This window comes from Ambystoma mexicanum, chromosome 10 (genome assembly GCF_040938575.1).
Source record: "Ambystoma mexicanum isolate Mex_15411 chromosome 10, UKY_AmexF1_1, whole genome shotgun sequence".
NCBI lineage: Eukaryota > Metazoa > Chordata > Amphibia > Caudata > Ambystomatidae > Ambystoma > Ambystoma mexicanum.
Window position 1 is genome coordinate 739,383,364 of NC_090932.1, and position 21,099 is coordinate 739,404,462.

At 45.4% G+C, this 21,099-nt stretch overlaps 1 protein-coding gene across 1 annotated transcript in view; it reads left to right on the forward strand.

Annotated features, from left to right (window-relative positions):
* EIF2A (eukaryotic translation initiation factor 2A) overlaps positions 1–21,099 on the forward strand; it is a 627,352-nt gene that overhangs the window by 210,093 nt on the left and 396,160 nt on the right. The window contains exon 5 of the mRNA XM_069618378.1: positions 5,265–5,364. Within this exon, the coding sequence (XP_069474479.1) occupies positions 5,265–5,364 (100 nt within the window). The remainder of the gene's footprint in view (positions 1–5,264; positions 5,365–21,099) is intronic.

The following is a 21,099-nucleotide window of genomic DNA, read 5'->3' on the forward strand; positions in this document are numbered from 1 at the left end:
AATAATGTTGGATCCGTCCATACCCATATGGTGCTTTTGGAGACTTTCAAAGTTTGGATCAGGGGTATTATCATGTCCAAATCTACTGAATCACTTAAAAATATTAGAAGAGAACTAGGTCAAATCTGGCAGCTCAGGGAACACGAAAACAATTATAGCACAACACATAAGGATGAGACCCTAGCACGCATTCAGGACCTATTAGGTGAATTCCATAAGTTAGCAGACAGGGAGATATTGTATATGGCCACCCCAGTGAGAGCTTGCAGATATGGAGAGGGGAGGGATCAGGCTTGTATATCACTTGCCAACCTATTAAAAACAGAGAAACTACTGCAACACTATTGCTGGGATTCAAGCTGCAGACGGTACAACCATGACCCGGGAAAAGGATATAAATGACACATTCACACATTTTTATTGCATGCTGTTTTCCAACAGAGATGAGGTCACGGAAGATGAACTTTCTATATATCTAGAGGATTTGGGACTCCCCACTATCTCGCCCGAAACTAAACTCACTCTTGACCAACTGATAGCACAGGATGAGATTGTTAGTGCCATTAAGTCGCTGGCATCCAGGAAGGCTCCTGGATCTGATGGCGTTGGGATTGAGCTATATAAGGAATTCCACCAGGAATTGGCTCATATCGTGTTGGGGGTATGGGAAGAGGCCATGGAGCAGGGCGCACTCACGCCGTCGATGCGTGAAGCCATTATAACTGTGTTGCTCAAACCACACAGACCTCCACTTGACATGGCCTCATACAGGCCTCTGTCATTGATCAATACGAATGCAAACATTTGCGCGAAAATCCTGGCAACAAGGCTTCTCCCCAGTATTCCCCAGTTAGTACATCCGGATCAATCGGGTTTCATTCCCACAAGGTCGACTGCTTTGAATCTCTGCCGCTTATTTGTGGTGATGGCTCAGGTGAGTCCTGAAGCAAAATCTGTAGTGGCTGCCGCCACCCTAGAAGCCGGGAAGACATTTGATCCTGTGCCGTGGAGATGTTTGTTTAAGGTGCTCCGCTGCTTTGGGATGGCCCTTACTTCCTTAGTTGTGTACAACTCCTATATAACAATCCAGGAGCAAGAGTCCTAACCAGCCAAACACTTTCAGCATTATTTCTCCTTGGAAGAGGCACCAGACAGTGCTGCCCCTTTTCCCCCCCATACTCTTTGCCCTTATCGAGACAGGTACATGGACGTAGGGGGATTAGAATAAGCTGGTCTCCACAAATATCATTGTATACTGATAACACACTCCTATATATCCAAGACCCACAACGCAATCTTGACCCCATCATGCAGGACATCCACACATTCTCTCAATATTCCGGCTATAGAATAAATGATTCCAAATCAGAATTGTTTCCTATCACACCCATTACCACACTGCCACCCAACATTGGTGGATTTACATGGGCACCCATTCGCTTCTGATCCCTGGGTATTATGTTATCAGGTGACCGACAATCATTGTATACAGACAATTATGAAATGTACATGCAACAGTTATCTAAAAAGCTGCAGCTATGGGCAAAGCTCACAATCTCACTATATGGGAGGGTAGCAATTTTAAAAATGGTGGTCCTCCCACAGCTGTTATGTTTATTTTGCAATATCCCTTTGTGGCCAGGAAGGACCTTCTTCACCAGGCTTAAATCAATAGCTACTACATTTGTCTTGGGACCTGGGATGGCGAGGATGAACTGGCATAAACTAGCTGAATCATATACAAGTGACGGCCTAGCAGCATCAGATTTTTGAGCTCTACTACTTGGAATCACAAGCCCAATTTGCAAGGCATTGGTGTAATCCTGACAATACGGTTACACACATACCATTCGAGAGGTATGCCGTGTCCCCCACCGACCTAAGTACAGTTATATTTAGTGCACATCATAGAGATTCCTGCGCATTAGACCCGGTTAGTACCACTGTCGGCGCATGGTCAAAAATGTTCGTATAACTAAATATGGAGACGCCCTATGACCGAGAAGCGCCATTATGGTGCTTTCCTAGACTATTACCCACTTTTGATGAGACCCTACAAAAGTCCTGGGATCCTATTAAACAAATGAAAATAGGTGACTTGTATCCTGAGGGAGAATGTCACTCAACGAGACTTTGTAAATACTATTGGGGGTGGATAGTTGAACCTGTTGCAATACCACCGAATGAGGACTGCATTCCACAAGAGATGGCCATCATTCCTGAATCACAAGAATGTGTAAGAGCCATTATGTCTAGGGAGGGTACGAAATGCGATGTGTCCAGGCTGTATGGGTTACTGCAATCTCATGTCCCTTCTCAAAACTCCATTAAATTAAGTTGGGAAACTAGTGTGGGAACCCTGATTGGGGATGACAAATGGCACAAATACTGGCAGCTAACCAAATCAGTATCTTTGAATGCTGGGTTGCGTTTGATTCAGTTCAAAATCCTGAACCAACTACACTACACCCCGCCTAGAATGGCCAAATTCATGCCTGACTGTTATGGCGAATGTTTAAAATGTGGTAGCCCACATGCAGATGCTTTCCATATGTACTGGTCGTGCCCTCTAATTGCATCATTCTGGGGCAGTGTTGCTGAGGCATAAAGGATATGGTTCACATTCCATCCTGTCTGGCTCCGCTTAAGTACCTGTTTGGTGATATTGGTAAATCCTCTGAAACCACAAGAAGGTTGTTTAATTTTACTTGTGCTGTGGCTAAGAAATGCATATTAAAGTGTTGGAAATATAAACATGCACTCAAAATAAATAACTGGCTTCGCGAGTTAACCTATGTTAATGAGGCTGAAAAGCGATTGGTTCTCTCTGTACCCACAACGTGCTGCCCAAAGGACATTTTGACCCCGTTCAGGATGTATCTGTGTGAAATGGCTTCTGATAGTGAAAGTGTTTGAACCCAATATGTTATGCTTGCAGAAAACTTTCAGATGTTGATAAGTTGCACTGTTGCACACTATATGTTTACATCATTGTATTGTGTTGCTGGTAACATGACCATTGAATAAACAAAGTTTTAAAAAGAATTGAGAGTCAGGACACAAGGTATTCATATTCTCAAGTAAAGACATTTATTCAATATTAAAATGAGTTGGGAAAACTGCCTAACTGGCCCTATCCTAGGAGGAATTCCCTCCTTAAAAATCAAAACTAAGGATCAGTCTGTGTCAGGAAGTTAGTAACTGAAAAGCCGTCCTTGTGTCCAAACGTCCTATCCTGACCCTCACACTGAAACAAAACAACAAAGGGTGCAAGGACATATCTTTTTCTTGATGTTGGCAATAATTTTCAAAACCAAAATGTAATAATGATGCCAACACAAATGTTCTACAATATAGAGACCCTTGGATTCAGAGGGTGCGTGCCTTCCCTGGGTTTCTTAAATAGGATGGCAAAATGTCCACTTTACTTATTAGTTACTTTGTTTCTTCACTGGACTCAAAGTTCTTGTTTAAACCACAGGTTTTGCAGCAGTCTTTCTGTAAGATTTCATTCAATCTCGATCACCTGGTATACTCGCCTGCCAGGAATCTTTACCTAACCTCAGCTGGCTGGTGCTAGTTTGCCAGGACTTCTCTTAATTGATTCACAGTTCCTCGGTTATACCAAAATGGCCTATAACATGAGGTACTTGATATATTTGCCTATGGTAACACTTGTTCAAACATCTCCCCCACACTGGTATCTCATGCACTTGTATTGGTTTGGGGGTTTTCTTTGTACTGTGTCTTGTCTGCATACGAACATTCTCCTTATTCTGACTGTATCTTACCTGCATGTAAACATTCTTCTTATGCTCTTCTAATCGTTAGCAATCTCATATTTATCAAACTTGAGCTGGCGCGCTTGTTGGGATGGCCAGGGATCCACAGCTGCTTTGGGTAGACGCACCGGTCTCTTCCAGCATCCCCATACTCTGCCTGTGCCGTTGTGGAACAGTGGATTTGTTCGCTTTCCACTCTGGAGTCTGTGGCAGTCTCTCCAGCGTTCTTTGCGGCACCGCGGTCACACGCTGGCTTCCCCTCTCGCTCTGGACTGACGAACGCTGCCTCAAAGAGTGTCCCGACTTCCAGGAGCTTCTGCGCAGCTCCTCACATCTCTGTGGCTTTTTCTGCTTGTCTGCATCATCCCTCCTTTTGTTCCGGTAACCATCTCTGTGCGTCTCGTGCTCGTGATGCTCTGCCTGGAGTTCACCGGCCATTCCTGCATGCTCGACTTCTGCTTGCGGTCACCATATTTTAAATGTCCCATGCACTGTGGGCTTTGCAAAACAACTATCCTGCACGTTGATCTTTGGGCACTTGTTACTTTGCACACACTCTCTCATCCTCCGCCTCGCGTACCTGAGCGATTATGCGAGTTGGAATCCATGAATGTGATTGGGCTTCTACCTCTCAAATGGTTTTCCTCAGGATGTTTGCAATAAGGCATATTAGAAACAGAAGGTGGTACCTCTGAGTTGTGGCTTTTTGGGCCAATGGTGGAGCTTGACTAGAATGACAATAGGCCATTAGGAACTAGGATATCAAAGAGTCTTCCTCATAGGAAAAGGGGGGAATACCACATCTTGACCAATGGAGCCAAAACGTCTCCTTATAGTTGTCTCCTTGGTAGTTGTCTCCTCCCATGTGATCCTCCCTCATAAAACCACGCCCAGGACCAGGTAGCGGCTGCCATCTCCTGGCCACTTGGCAGGCGGTTACCGCCGGGGGATCAGTGATGACTCCATTGGATTCATCACATGGCTCTCCAATACAAAGTGATTTTCTACTGCAAGTGATCCACTATCTCTCGCACAGTTCGTCTTGCCTATGTTGATTCTGCTTCTGATCAGTCCAATGGTTTCACCTCTAGTATTCTCTCTCTGCCTTTCGCGTTAAGGACTGACCCCTCCGAGTATCTTTTCCAAAGGTGATTGCCTGGTTTGTCTGATTTTCCAGGGCCTGAGCGTCATAGGCTCAACTATGCACTCAGCACCTCCCTTTGTTTCTCGTCTTAGTATGATCTTTAGTAAACCTCAATATTTGTTTTTTTCTGCCCCATGGACATAGCAGGAGTTTCTCTGACAAAATCAGAGCTGTTACGTGGATTGGATGTTGTGACCCTCTTGAGACAGAAATATATGTCTAGTGAAATGCATCAAACCCACCATACAGACATTTGATTCATTGGTGGTGGTTTTTAAGATAAATGAGAGGTTACAAGTACTGACCAATGTGGCTAATTTGTTTCTTCTTTTTTGTAGCGGGTAAAGATGGAGCATCAGGAACACCTAACCTTCAACTCTACTGTCTCAAAACTGGAAAATGTTTACGGTCCTTTATCCAAAAGAAGATGCAGGGCTGGTAAGCAGTGCACAATTCTGACACTTTCACCCACACCTGTAAAGATGTTTTAAAATGCTGTCTTTGTTAACCAGCAATATGTTTTGTGAGTAGATGCTATCAATGTTTGCAAACTTGATTAGTCGCCCTTGCGTTCTAGTTCTCAGAGGGCATCTTACTACATTTCCAGCCGTCCATCAGAGCCCATTTATTTTGTGGAGCATTGATCAATTTAAATGATTGTAACGCATAAAGCCTTGATTTAGCGAATTTCTTTTCACCTCTGAAATTAGTCTTATTTTTAATGGCTTCTTAAACTGGACCAATAAAAGTATGCCCTTAAAAATGAGTAAAAAGCAAGTTGTATATTGTTGATACATGGTCTGCCAAAAGTAAGCATACCAATCATTTAGTAAAAGCAGCATGACAGTAGCAATGATGAGATAGAATAGAACATCTTTTTCATTTTTCATGGGTGTGCACCATTGTGTTGCAACAAAATTTAAGTTTTGTCATTAGAATGTTTACATCATCTTACTTCAAAATGTCTTGAATAGATAGTGATACTGGCCATGTCAGTATCATTTAACGCTTATCTTTTTTACGTTTTGTGAGTTTATATTGTGACCCTTCAACATACAGAACATCTCACCTTTGACAGATGTTACTAACAAGAAAATGTACTAGTAATGTTTTACTGTAATCTATAACATAATTTGGTCTACTTGACACAATTAAGAGATGCTTGCTGATACTAATAAGGTTGATTTATATTATCACTGGTATCCCTAATGCATATTTTTAACCATTTGTAATCTGTAGGTTGATTGATTCAATGCAGAGTTCTGGGAACACCTAGTGGAAAAGCAATCCTTTAGTGCTGGTAAAGTGTCTATATTAGGTTAGAGGAGAGCCAAACAAATGTTCTGCCAAGGGCAGCATTTTGCTAATTCTATCTATGTGTGGTGGTTCTTGTGCTAAAAGAGGTTTCCAACTGTTCATGTACAGTCTTAATGCTGCTACAATATTTGATTCAGATACCAAACTCTGCAGGAAGTTTGCCATTGTTGTCTTGGTTATTCAAAATGTTTTTTTCCTGTTAAACAAGCCTGCCTGAATAGTATGTTTTACAACCGGGCCAGATAGTGTGCAATTCTTTATTAATTAGATGTCTATTCTGGGCTGGCAAAATCTACTAATCCACTCATGTTAGCGAGGAGATTTTACGAAGAGCGAGTGCCATTTGGATGGTACTCGACCTTGCTGGCGAGTAAGGGGATATTTTAAACTTGTGTTTGCTATTTACTGCAAACAAACTTAATTTGTTGTAAATAGCAAATACAAGTTGCACTGTGCATGACTGGCCTTTGGCAGTGGCGTCACTAGAAATCATTATTGGGGTGTGGGGGAAAAATAGAACATGGGGAAGGTGGGGCGGTGGCACATGAGCTGAAGATCATCAGCCCAAACTTGTTTAAATATACCTATAGGTTACCAAACAGGTTTCAAAAATTTGACATTAAGCATGTTCAGAGTAGGTTTAAGACCATCAAAGTTTTCCATCAAGTTAATATACATCCTTAAATGTTAACTCTTGTTCAACAGTTGAAAAAAAAAATCCCTATGCATCCAGCAAGAAACTGCATTCGTTTAACTCCGACATCACTCCCAGCACAGCTTCAAATAATGTGTTGTTGGGGGTGGTATTTAGTAGAAGAGACATCACTTCCAGCTCATCTTTAAATAATAGCACGTCAAAAAGAGAGCTTAACTCGTACCTAATTGTCAAATGATAGTCAGAGACAGTCCGTTTAACAGATGTAATATTGCCTACAGGCACAGAGTTGTAGGAAGAAATAACCTGATTCTTCCTTTCTGCCACTCTTATTATACCTCAGGACTTTACCTATGCATAGTCAGGCTTCACACTGTGCCCTTTTGCTAATCACTAATTTACTTACTGGACGCAATAAAGACAATCGCACCCTTTCACAGTTAGATACTTTATATTTTTCAGTCCCATCAGCAAGAGACGGTCAACTCTATTATTTCAATTACTGAGCAGGAATACAAAACACAACAAAGCATTCACCATAAAGCACATGTACAAAAACATTTTATATTAGCATGACGTTTCAAATGTACAGGTTTTTCTTTTTAACCTCAAGGTTACCAAAAAAATATGAGCATTACTTTTCCAGTGCACTGATGCCCCCCCTCACTTATCATTGGATAGTATGTCTAATTATTGCCTCCTTTGTGTGAAAGGACAAACCCCGACCCAAGACTTCAAACCCTGGCTACTCCATTAATCTTTTGGTACCTTAAAGATTAAGGAAGTGTGCCTTTTGTGTTCACTTTGGCACCCTGCAAAAGGGGGCCTGCTTATTTGTCTGCCTATTTATACTCACCATGCAAATGAGTCTCGTTTTAGGCTGTCCTTCAGAAACACTGTCTCACACTTGGCTTGTGATCTCCCTTTCAGCAGCTAGGCATGCCTCAGCCCGTCTTTGCTAGGATACTGCCCCGGAGTCGAATCACAGCCTTCAACAAACTCCCTGCAGCTTCCTCCTCCAATCCTGCTGATTGGCTGAGCAGGATCACCACCCCTCCTCTCTTCTGACCAGAGGATGCAACATATCTTTTCGGGAATCTTTGGTATTTGACATGTTGCTCATCCGTGGCCAGGAGGTGGGTTTCTTGTAGGCAGACTATCTCGGCCTCTAGTTGGGCGAGGCAGTGTTCCACAGACTTCCATTTTCTGAGGGAATATAAGCCCTGGGCATTCCAGGCGGTCATAGTCAGATTTATTTATGGTGTGAACCCATTTGGGGATGATCTGGATGCGGATGGTGGGTGCTGTTAAACGCTGTCTCTCACCGGCCTGCGCGGGCGGCCGTTGATTGATTTGGGTCCTGTTTTGGTGAATTGTGCCCCATTCAGTGTCCACCCCATTCCTCCCCCCCTCCCCCTCGTAGAACAAAACTTGGTAGTTTGGGCCAACGCATTCTGCTGAGTATGAGGCCCTTGGCCCTCTGCTGTATGGCGGTGATAGCTGCATGTAAGATTAGTGTATTGCTTTGCTTCGGGGGTACGATGTGTAGCTCGCGGTCGCGGCTGTCATCTGGAATTTGGTGGTGCGTGTTTGGTCTGGAGATTCGGGGAGACCGGTGTCGCCCAACTTTAGCCGACTTTACTTGGGCGTTGGCCTCTGAGTGGGGGGCCCCTGATTCTCCTGCGCCGCCCCTCAGTGCGCGACCATGAGCGGTTGGGCTCCTTTGGTTCTTCCTGTTCTGAGGGATCGTCTTCGTTGTTGGTTCCATCTCTCGTGTCTGGATTCAACAGTCTCTCTGCTTTGTGTACTTTGCGTATGTGGCGGACGCTCCCTTCCAGGTGAAGATTAGGGCTGTGGGGAAGCCCCAGTGGTACGGTGTGCCTGTCTCCCTCAGCCATTCTGTGAGTGGTTTTAGTGCTTTTCTTTTCAGAAGTGTGCTTGAGGCGAGATCTTGGTATAGGGAGATAGAAGCATCTCTGAACAGTATTCGTGGAGAGTTTCTTGCCTCCAGCATGATTTCTTCCTTGACTTTGAAATAGTGTAGTCTGGTTAGGACATCTGGCGGGGTTGAGGAGTTGGCCCTAACTCTGGTTCGGTGGACTCTGTCGAGCACCAGGGGGGAGTCGTCCGGTAGTGTCGGGATAAGCGAAAGAGGTTGCTTACATAATGCTCCAAATCCGCCTCCGGTATGAATGTGGGGATACCTCTCAGGCGAATATTATTGCGGTGGGAGCGGTTTTCTGAGTGCTCCTGTTTGAGTTCAAGTGCTTCACACCTAGCTTCTAACATGGCTAGCCTGTCCGCCCCCTTCTCGATCTCACAGCTGTGTTCGCATATGGATGTTGCGACCTCTGCTGTCCTGGTCTCCAGTTCCCCCACTCTCACCTCCAGAAGCGTGATGGTGCTCTTCACCTCTCCGGTGCCCCTCTGGAATTCCTTGGTTAATGCTGTCAGGAGGTCCTGGAGGTCCGATTTCGTGACCGCCTGGTTTGGGACTTCCCGATGTAATTCCACTTGTGTGCTCTCGGCAATTGTTTCACCTAACTCTGGGCGGTCCTCTCTTCTGCATCGATCTGGTGCGGGGGTGGCTAGCAGGGTTGCGATGTCCGCTTGCTTGGCTGACTTTTTGGCCATAGTGGATTCCGGGGTGACACGCGGATTGGCGTGCAGCGTGCTGGGGTTATCGGGGCGAAGGTTAGTCAAGCGTTCAATCGTTAGGCTGGGGCACTGAGCTGTGTCCGTGTGTGCCTGGTTGCCTTTGATGGGACCCTCCACGGGCCGGAGCTCACCGTTGTTAGGAGGTTAACTTTCGAACAAATTGCAAATCATCCAGAACAACCCCATAAGAGCGGCTGTAAACTTCCCGCGAAACCACCACATCTCGGAATCTACATCCAATCTACACTGGCTACCTGTCAAACAGAATATCATTGAAAGCCTTAGGCCTTACCCACAAATGCCTAGCCAACCAAGCCCCCATGTATCTCTGCAGCCGGCTATCCCGCCACGCGCCTACCCGCCCACAAAGAACCGCCCAGACCCACCAATTAACTATACCTAGGTTCAAACTACAAAAAGCGGGTGGATCAAGCTTCCCTGTCCTAGCATCCAAGCTCTGGAATGCTCTCCCCCTCACCATTAGATCAGAAGAATGTTTTAGTGCCTTCAAGGCCAAAACGAAAGCCTGGCTCTTCACTCAGCCTTGAAACTCAGACCTCTTATGTACCCGGGAGCCTTGCCCTAGCAAAGCACCAGTTCTATTCCCTACTTTATAAATATTGTATATTGCTGTATGCTCTGAAGAGTTTGTACTGTATCTACTGAATTTATGTATGCCCGTTATGTAACCATGTCTAAGTTGCGCCCTGATGCCTCCGGGCCGGACGGTGCGCGTTACAAATAAAACAAATACCTCCTTTGATGTTAATGCGAATGATCTGGGCCTGTGGCTATTGGCAGATGACGTGCTTCATGGGCTGTGGGTCAGTTCGGAGTGTCCGTAGCTTTATGATGCCCCTGTGGGCTTGTATGGTGATGGCCCCGGGTCCTTCCTGAGAAAGGTTTGCCCACTGCTCAATTCATTCCCGGGGGTGTGGGTGGGGACGTAGGGGGCCCCGTTGGGCGGGCTAGTCCTCCTGCTATGAGTTTGCAACATGACAGGTGCTAGGACTGCGCGGCTGGCTGGGCCTTCCGCACAGCCCCCTAGCCCACTGTGGAGTTGAGAATCTTCAGACCCCCCGGTCCCAGTTCCTGCGAGGTTTGTATCCTGCAGGTGAGCATTCACTGCCCCTGCAAGATGGGGGTGGGGATAGTGCTGCAGGGGGGGCCCGGCCCGCGTCTGCTTCTGAATCTGGCTTCCCTTCAGCGGTGAGCGCAGGTCGGATGTTGGTGAGGTGGCCCGCCTCACTGTGCTTCACTGGGTTAGTGTATGCCGTATTGATGGAGGCCCGGGGCCGCTGCGGCTGCTCCCGTCTGGGGTTCTGCTGATCCTTGGGCTTCTGCCTCTCACAAGCTGTCGGGGACCGCTGTTAGCTCAGTGGGTGGAGGCGAGGGTTGCTAGCTGTGCCCAGCCACGCTACGGCTCAGTTCCATCTCTGCGCTGGGGGGGTGGGTGACCAGGACCACCCCAACCTCCCGTCTGCTGTTCACTCCCGCGGGTAGGGCTTCGGGGTGGGGGGATCACCTGGCCACAGCTTGCAGCTGCCTGACCCTCCGCCTCTCATCTTAATCACTCAGTGTCTTGCGCTGGGTACTGTAAGTTCTCTGGATACCCTGGGGAGTGAGGTGGGTGCCGACCTCCTCTTCAGTTTCCACTCGTTAGTGGTGCCCCACTGCACTACGGTGCGTCTCTGTTGGTCCCTGTTCCCAGGGGGCGCTCGGTGCGTCTCCGACTCAGGCCCAGTGGCTCCCCTGGTTCGTTGTGGCTCAGAGGTCTAGTGGCCCCCACGCCGGTGTGCAGCGCTGTCTGGTGCAGCCGCTTGCTGCGGGCTGGCGGCGCCTGTTTGTTGTTTGCTATAACGTCTGGGCTCTTTGGCTGGAGCCGTCCATGGCTAGTGCACTCCTCCGCTTGGGTGTAGTGTGCAGCAGGCAGGTGGTTCACCCACTCCGGGGGCTGCTTATGGCTCAGTGCACCTCCGTAGCTGCTAGGCGGGTTTTATGGTGCCGCCCGACGTTTTGAGAGCAGGTAACCTCAGCCCCCTCAGCCCTCCGGTGCCGCTTCAAACTTGATTCGCCATCCGTTCCAGGCGTTGAGAGGTGCCCGGGGTTAGATCTTTTTGTGCAGGGCCACTTTCATCTTCTGGAACCTCGTCGGGATGCTCTATAGAATGCCTATCACCAGAGCATTACGGTTGGATGCATGGCATAAACCGGGAGCTCTTATGGAGCTGATCTGACCATCATGGCTCCAAGCCACGCCCCCACATATGTGAATTTAAATCTGTGCATTTAGGACAATCGATAAATAAACATTAGGACACATCTATAAGACAATTAAAGCATATAGTGCCATAAATAATGGACAGAGTCCTATATTTGCATCTTATGTGGAAGTTATGTGGAAGTTAAATTTGCAGAACGCTTTGTACTAGCTCCCTGTTGCCTAGTGTTATTAGCTCCTGGTCCCTGGTTAATGTTGTATACACAGCAGCTGCTTATCTATTCTTAATTTCGCTCCCTGATTTCCCCAACACACATTCATGATGTCTTTGTTGACAAAATATGCCAGTATAAAAACATTTTCATGCTATGCCCATACATTTCCATGCTGGCTGCACCAATGTATGCCAGTATTCCCATATAAGATCATACTCCTGTTTTCTTTGCACATAATGGCAGTAATGACACACTAAGAAAACATGTCCACTCTTTTCTGCCAATATATAATAGTACCTCACACAAGACCATACTCAAGTTGGCTTTCGCTTTAAAAATGTCATGCCACAGTATGAAACCATGTCCAAACTGGCTGCACTAAAATGCCAATCTAGCCACGTAATAACACTGATCATACAAAATGTCATGCCACATTGAGAAAGGTGTATACTGGCTGCACCAAAATGCCAGTCTAGCAACGTAATACCAGTTATGCTTAATTTATCATAGATGCCTAATACAAATCTAGCTACATAATAACACTTGTCATGCTTGCACACTAGCCCCCTGTGTGTGTGTGTGTGTCTCTCTCTCTCTCTCTCTCTCATATATACATGCTAGTACAAAAATGCAGTGCCTGTGCCCCCTCCCCCTCCAGCGCCTCAGATTCACACAATGTGAGTATTTCTTCATGCATGGCGGTGGGGGTCCAAGGGTCAGGCATGGTATTTTTAACTAAAAATAATCTGGGTAAGACTCTCGAAACCTGGACTTATTGGCCTGCACAAGGACTCCCAGGACCCCCCTTGTTTTTGCATAATTAAAGTTACTTTGTGTCTCACCCTAAGTTATTAGGGTAATCCAGAAGTGTACCCCTTGCTGACTGCTGGCAGAGCTCCACCCTACTGATGAGGTCCAACGAGACTGAAACACGTGTCTGGGATTTCTGTCGGTACTCTTGTTCAGAGCAGAATTGCCTGGCATTTCAGTGCTGGGCTGTGTTCGGGGGTCTATTGGTGTGGGCAGGTGGTCAGGGTGAGTAGGCGATGGGCCAGCTATGGCCAGACGGATGAGAAGGCCTTGTGATGGGGCCTTTGGAGGGGCAGGCATTGCCTGTCAGCTTCCCAAGATTGGGCCATTAATTGCGGGATGCGGCCAATCCGCCTCTAGCCTGGGCCCAGGTTGGGTCAGGCAGTCAAGGTGTTGGACAACTTCATGCGAGGCAGCAGCGGCCATTTTAGCAGGGAGCTTGTGCTCCAGTGATATAAAGGCATACAATGGTAACGGCCTGGTCGGCTTTGCACTGCTGATGCTGGAATTTGTGTTTTCCATGTTAGATGGCATCAAAGGGCAATTTAGCTGTGCAGGATGGAATGAAGTGAGCCCAGTAGGGCTTACCTGGGTAAAGTTGGTCTTCGAGGTGTCCGCATCGGATTGCAGCCACGGACAAGATGGTGCTGCAGGAGTGCCTGCGGTGGTCTACACTCGAATCTGGGTGTAGTCGTTTGTATACACAAATACTTCAAATTGCTCAAGGATTTCAAAAGATAATGCATTGACTGAGGTTCAATGAGTGCATCAGGAGTTACATTCTCTACCACAGCTGCTCTGGCTGAAGGAAATATCATGTCCCCTTCTTTTCCTAGTGATGTTAATCATCTTTTACTGCTGTTCTGGCATCATTTTTCTTCCTCTGTAATCTTTTTTGTGAACTGATGACTGCGGGTCTCTGCCTTTGAGCCAGTTCCTGGGTGCTCAGCTTTCGGCATCTGCAGATTTTTGTGACGTTATTTGAAGTTATTACAAATATTACACAAACGCTTTAAAGAGAATGGGACTGGACTGATACCTGCACCCAAGTTGTTTTGATCTGATAAGGATCTACAACTGAGCACGGATGACTGTTGGGCATCGGCCTTTGAGTCTGTGCACTAGGGTTAATTTGGGGGAAGATTGGGTAGTGCGGCCACTACATTTGACTCTTTTGTATGTTGGAGGCATAGTTTCCTTTTGTTTGTTTATTTATATAGCGCTCCAAACCCAGAGGTATCTAGGCGCGTTAGAAGATTAGATACATACCAATAGGGGGTAAATAAAAGGTAAAGAGAAAAAAAAGGAAAATGTGACCATTTTGATATTATGTCAAAATGTACATTACGGTCGGGTGTAGTATTCCACTTGGAGAGGGGAGAGGCTGCTTCCTCTGTGAACACCCCCAAGCATATGCCTGTCATGACAACAAAAATGCATCTTTCGACTCTAGGGGAAGGTGATGAGGTTCATCATCTTCCTGAGTGGGTGGGAGAGACTAACCATTTGCAATTAAACTTTACTTCTCATGTTGCCAGAACGATTGAAAGAACTTCGCCGGATTTGGGAAACCAATGGACTGAGGAAATTGGCTCTTCCTGTTTCACCCCATCTAATGGCTGATCAGGGAGCGGCAAGAAGGTGGCTGCTTTGACTTTGGGAGTCTCCAACTGCCGAAACAAATTGAAACCAACATCCATGAGATGCATTTTACCAGAAACTTTGCGGTTCATTCTAGTAACTCAGAATCTCTCTCCTACAGGCAAGCATATTCGCTTTCATGCGGTGCAGCCAGCTTCTACTCATAAACTTCCTGATACCTCACTACTATGTCCACACTCAGCACCTTCGAATCTACGACAACAGAAAATATCCACTGATTTGTTTGTTTTTAAATTGCGCCAGGTCCATACTTTTCTGTTTAAGGATGGTTTAAGGAAAAAACAATGGTCTCAATTTTGGGGTTTCTAATATGAGGTATGAATGGTGGGAGGTTGGCACTGTTGGGGTTCCCCCACAGAATTTAAACAAGGCTTTGTCTGCGAATCTGTCTCTTGAACGGAGAGGTACTTCAAAGGAGATTACTGATTTAGAACGTCTGTCGGGATGTGAGGCGGTCAAGTTACTGGTCTCCAGTGCAATACTTATGACAATAACTTGTGAAAGCTACAGACCATTGGAGGCGAATACATTCGGGATCTCACCAGAGTACCAGATTTCTGAATGACAGCATTTATCTGAGTCTCGGGTGGAACCATCAGGGGCAGGGGGGGTTGGGGGGGGGGTCGGTGGGACCAACAAGTCGGCCCTGGCCCAGGAGAGTCCATATGAGTCAAGGGTTTGGGGGTCCCCATTAACTCCCAAAACAACTGGACGGCGAGTAGTGGAAGCTGGAATTGCGAATCAAGGTATGATCAATGAAACTGTGATCAAGAATAAAAACAGAGTCAAGAGACCGTGGTCTGGCCTTCACACAGATAACCAGCAGTACGGGAAATGTCTCAATCCCCAAGCTTAACATCTCCCACAGACGACTTTAGGAACAAATATCCTGTGGTCATTAATCAAGGCCTGACACAAGGAAACACCTCGGGTCAGTTTGCGACAAATGCTAACAAAGAATTAATAGCGTTGTATGAACAGCAAGAACTGGTTTCTAATGCTGTAAGAACTAATACTGCTATTTTGAATTCGCTAAATGAGAAACTGTAATTTGTGGAGGGATTTCTGGGGGGGTCACTCATCCAGAAAGGAGTTTAATTCTGAACCATTTTGCTGTGCCCCTAAATATGGGGCAGGATGTGAAATTAAGGGAATAGTGGCAATACCAAACAACCCAGGAGTGATGGTGGGAGTGGGAGAATGTATCAAGGAACATGCTATTGCTCTCCTGACTCACCTTCACCTTTGGTTGATTGTCTGGTTACCTCACCCATGTTATTGAGTGGGGATTCCTTGATGGAGGATTTGGCAAGGGAGGTGCAGCATAATACGGTGGAGGACTGTGTTGAAGTTCCTGTTGCAAATCATTTCTCTCCTAAATCTTTAAACCACACTGATCAGATGGAATGGATGGGGGGGGTTGTTGCCCCTGATATGGAAATAGTGTCTTGCAGGCAATAATGGGGGAAGAGCCATCACAAGAGGGTGTGGCGAGAGTCTCCTCTTCATTAATTTTACAACAGAGCAGCAGAAAAAAGAGGGTCGCACAGGGTAAAAAAAGAAAGAAAAACTAAAAATCAGTCTCCACCAAGATCGAGATCTGCAAACAACTCCAAAAAACATGTGACTCAATTATCTATAACTGATAACATTATCGTTTTAAATGTGAAATCTAGTGAAATTCTGGGCCAGGGAAGCGGGCAGTTTGGTACATCTAATACACAGGCGTGTGGGTTGCTAATTCAACAAAGAAATGAAGCAGGGGAAAGACAATGCACTGCCTAACATGGGTAGACAAGTGGGTATTCATTCGCTCCATGTGCAGACAGAGAGATGGGTTCTGATCCCATTATTATTGAAGACAGTGAGGCAAATTCTTTGTCTTCAATTATTTCCATCCCTCCGATGGAACAACCTCCACTGCTACTGCAGAATTTCAATCTTTAGCAAGAGGACAACCATCAAAATTAACCTCTTTCTGGGCTTCTGAGTCTATTAATGGTAAAGTCATTGATTTTACTGCGACTTCTCTGTCTCCTCTAATGTGTAACATATTCTCAAACCTGATAAGGCAGATTTATCAATGATTCCATTAGGACAACTACCAGTGGTGACGACTTTGGGGTCTCCTCAGGCAATTTACCATCTATAATTGGTCTACCTCAAGTCACTTCTCAGACACCTTTTGCACAAATTGAAGTGACAGAACTTAGTGGTGAAGACTTGAATTCCACTATTCCCCCTACAAATTGTTCTCCCAAGATATTGAGAAGGGAGGTGAATAAACAAAAGCATGGTATGGTACGTGAAAAGTAAATAATTTACTTTGATTCCTACCTTGTAATATTTGCACTCCAGGGACATCAAATTTATTTATTTCTCTCTGGCTTGTAATAATCGCATGGTGTCTCATTTTTATTCGGACATTGTGGCAAATCTGGTTTGGGGACAGAGGGAGATATTACAAGGTCTAGGCAATGACTTGATTAACTTTGCATCTGGGGATGCAGCCAAGATGTTTTTGGCTCCGCCTATTATTGCACCTCTATTGCCAACGAGCCTGGATGGATTCAACACGTTGGTTTTGACCTCCATCCAATCTGAGTTGCCATCCATCTCTACAACAAAGGCAGGTCAAGATTGGTTATGGGTGGAGTCTGCCATTAAAACCCTCTCTGGGATTAGATTTGCCCCATGGAATGTCTGCAGTTTGAAAAACATCTACGTGTATGGTATGCTTTGGCAGACTTTCACTACTACAATGTTCTTTTCATTCAGGAAAGCATGCATGTGGGTAACTTTACCTTGGAGGGGTACTGCTACTTTTTTGTTCCGGCTTTGATTGGGGAAAAAGAGTAGGCCCAGGGGCTGCATGACGATAGCCATAGACAAATCTTAAATCTAGTGTATGGTTTGCAGGGGAGAAAATCTTGGCGCTACAGGTGATTTTTCCTTATACAGTGACAGAGGCTCTCTTGATCATTGTATATTGGAACCCTTTGAGGGATTCCATAGAAGGTTTTCACTCCCGCCTAACAGATATATTTTACTCCTGGTTGACGGTGGATCATCAGCACGCTATGATTATTGGAGGTGATTTTAATGCCCATTGTGCTGAGGCACAAGGTTACAGCGCGCCTTCCTGCTTTCCCCTTAAGTGTTCACTAACCTTGACGAGGGGGATGCTGTGGAATACTTTTATGTCAGGATGGGATTTGCATCAGTTGGAGGCAACTCGTAGAAAAAATCAGCATATTTACTATTGGCATAGAAGCGAACTGGACTCCTGGATAGATTACTTTTTTGTTTCTTCTTTTATTAAATCCCAATGTAGCAATTTGGATTTTTGTGATCCGGGAGCTAGTTATCATTGATAATTAATTTCAAATGGAATACATCACTTCATACTTATGATCTCTGTCCCATGTTGGTTCCGGTCAAAGTGGATAGAAATGGTTTAACCTGTCGTTGGGATACTAAGCTCTATGCTAAACTGACTAACCATCTATTTCATTCAAATGGATTGTGTCCTCCAACGCATTCCTCATCTTTGACATGTAGTGTCCATAGCTCGGCTGCTTTGGACATTTTTTGGCAGAGGGTGCCCTGCGTCAATGGCGTTGGGTCGATGTCCCTCGAAGGCCTCTGTCGAGGGTGACGTCATCGGATGTTATAAGTAGCACTCACGGCGTCCGTAGCCTCAGTTGTTTTTTCCGCAAACTTGTTTGCTTCGTGAAACTCAGCACGCCTCGTACTTTCTATTTGCTGTGAAGATTTTCTTCAAAATGTCTTTGTCTTCCACTCAGACGACACCTCAGTCCGGGTTCAAGAAATGCTGGGACTGCGCATACAAGATGTCCATCACAGATCCGCATTGTGTCTGCCTATGGTGCATCGGCGGGGGCCATGACACGGACACGTGCTCTAAGTGACAGTCGATTACTGGAAAGGACTTGCGGGAACAAAAGGGCAAACTTAATGTAGGCAAGGTGTCCAAGCCCCATAAGTCCCGACCTGCTGGGACTTAGACCAATGAGTCGAGTTGTGACTCTCCTCAGAGGAAGAAGGCCAAGCGTTCAAGGTCCAGGAGTGGTTCCGGCCACTCGTCCTCGTCGAAGCTCTCGAGAAGAAGGCACCGCTGGTCGCCTTCTTCGTCATCATCTTCAGGCGGCACCCTGAGAGGGTGCGTTGCCCCGCCCAAACATTCGACGCTCGCTGAGTGGAAAGCTTTCCGGGTGAAAATGCTGTGGCCTACTTATGAGGTGATTGCTGTAAAACTGGGTCACCTGAACATTCATTGGCTGACCTTCACGGACGACATTATTTTTGATAGAACTCCGCAGGCCTTCAAATGAAATTGACATTTTTTCACCTTGATAACTTAAAGAATAATCTTAGGGTTGGTGGCTCGAAATCCAAGATAGTGGTTTTCTCATCAAACCGATAACCGAAAACCATGTGGTGGTCCTTGGGGACTGAGAGGGTTGAGCAGGTTGCCTGTATTCGCTATTTAGGCTATACTCCAACTAATACATTGTCGGTTGACATGTGGAGAACCTTGTTGAAAAACAAGATGGGTCCCATACTGTCTCACTTGAAGATGATTTTTAAGAAATTGTGTATTTTCACTTGTTTACCAGTTAGTACTGCCTTGGTAAGATTGAGACAGTCTTATTTTACGGTTTAGACATTGCATCACAAAGCTTGGTCCTTGCCTGAATCATATCCAGGGTATGGTGTGGAAAAATGTATTGGGCCTTTCGAGCACAATTCCATGTGCAATTATTAGTCATGAACTGAATTTGATCTCCCTTAATGCCTAATTCCACTGGAAACAGTTGTCAATTCTTCACACTTCTTTTTCCTTCTCGCAATTCCCTTTTTGAGGATTTCCATCAGATTGACTAAATGTTCTTCAAAATCTGTCATAGGTCTGATGGGGAAGTTGTTGGATCGTATAGGGTCCTCTGAGGTCGAATTGGCTGGAATTCCTGAGGCAGTGAAAGCCAAACTGTTCTGGGATGACTGGCGATTGACTATTGAAGCCCTGGGATCTTATACATCTTACCAATAATATGCCGGGTTTCCTCAAAGGTTTGGTAATCTTTTAGTATATCTTAAATGTTTTCCATGTTCAGAGGCCTGCACTACATACATGCGATTTAGAGTCAACCAGATACAGTCGCAGGACCGGACCAAACATTGGGGTGAAGACCTGCATTCTATGTCATGTCGTTTTTGCAATTTAATCAGCAGCACAGAAACTTTAAAACATTGGATCTTGCACTGTGATACTCGAACTGCAATTAGACTGACTTCTTTTGCCAAAGAAGGGGATAGTTTATCCTCAGACAATTCAAAGGAGATCCTCGGGTCAAGGCTGACGTGCAGGCCCACGCTCCTTTTCTTAAAACACTTAGGTGATGAATGTTGTTACAGAATAGTGTTCACTATGTTTGCCCATGTTTAGGCAGTCAGTTTACCTACCACTGACCTTGATAAAGCACTCTTATAGCGCAAGGCATGTTTCTGCAATACACCCCAAATAAGCATTATATGAAATGCAATAAACAGATGGTACACCCACAACCATTGCGTTCTCAACATTCATTTAGATGTGCCTGTGGTAATACATAGTGTTCCTATTGCACAATACTGCTCTTGAATATTTTGTCTCACTGATAACCTCTCAACACAAAAGAACCGAACCGAGGTGCGTACCCACTTAAGGTAGTCTGTCTCCTGAGTGCCCCACCTCCCACATCTGTCAGACTGTTCTGGTTGCATTTCATGCAAACTGTGGCGCATGTGAAACACCCTGTGAATGTATATGAAGTGGAGATGTGTATGATGCTTGATCAAATTACACTCCACCTGTTGACAAATATGTTAATCTTGCATGCTGATTTCCAATCAGAGTGATTTAGCCTAGAATAGTAACGCCTCTCTTCGGATGTGTTCCTTCTGTTTAAACTTCTCAAAGCGACTAAAGGCACTGTCCTCAAAGATATCCCAAAAACAAGTCATAAACTCGGCCTCGTGTGTTAGAGGCAGACCAGACATACTAGTTAGTCAAAATAGAGGGGCAATTGGGTTCTCCTTCTCACTCGTTGTGCCTGCTTAAACCATGACGTGCAGTGTATGGGTTGAGTTGATACCGCCATCAAAGATTCACTTTTCTCTAAATACAAAAGACTTAGACCTAAGATGTTAATTGAGACTCTTATATCCTTTGCAGAGGGTAATATATTGTGCATGTGTGGATGATAAGAGATGGGTGACAGCGCAATTGGAATTGCATCTAATATGATTTTCACAATGACCTAAGAGCTCAGGGTAACTATGAACGTTATTTGTCTTGATAAATCACTGACCTTTGTATCAAGTTGTCTGTAGTATTCTATATCATGGCTTCATTTGTCCCTAATAGATTTTGGGGAAGCACCAATTTTCGGTAGAGGATTGAACATCTTGTGCCTACGCCAGGCAAGTTTGTTGCATGGGAATACGCTTTGGCTGACTATATATGAACCAGGCACTTATGCTTAGCTGGAACATGAAAAGTATGTGCAAGTCATTACAGTTACTCTCGTTGGTGCCCAAGCACATGATCTTTGGTATGCATGGAGTTTGGG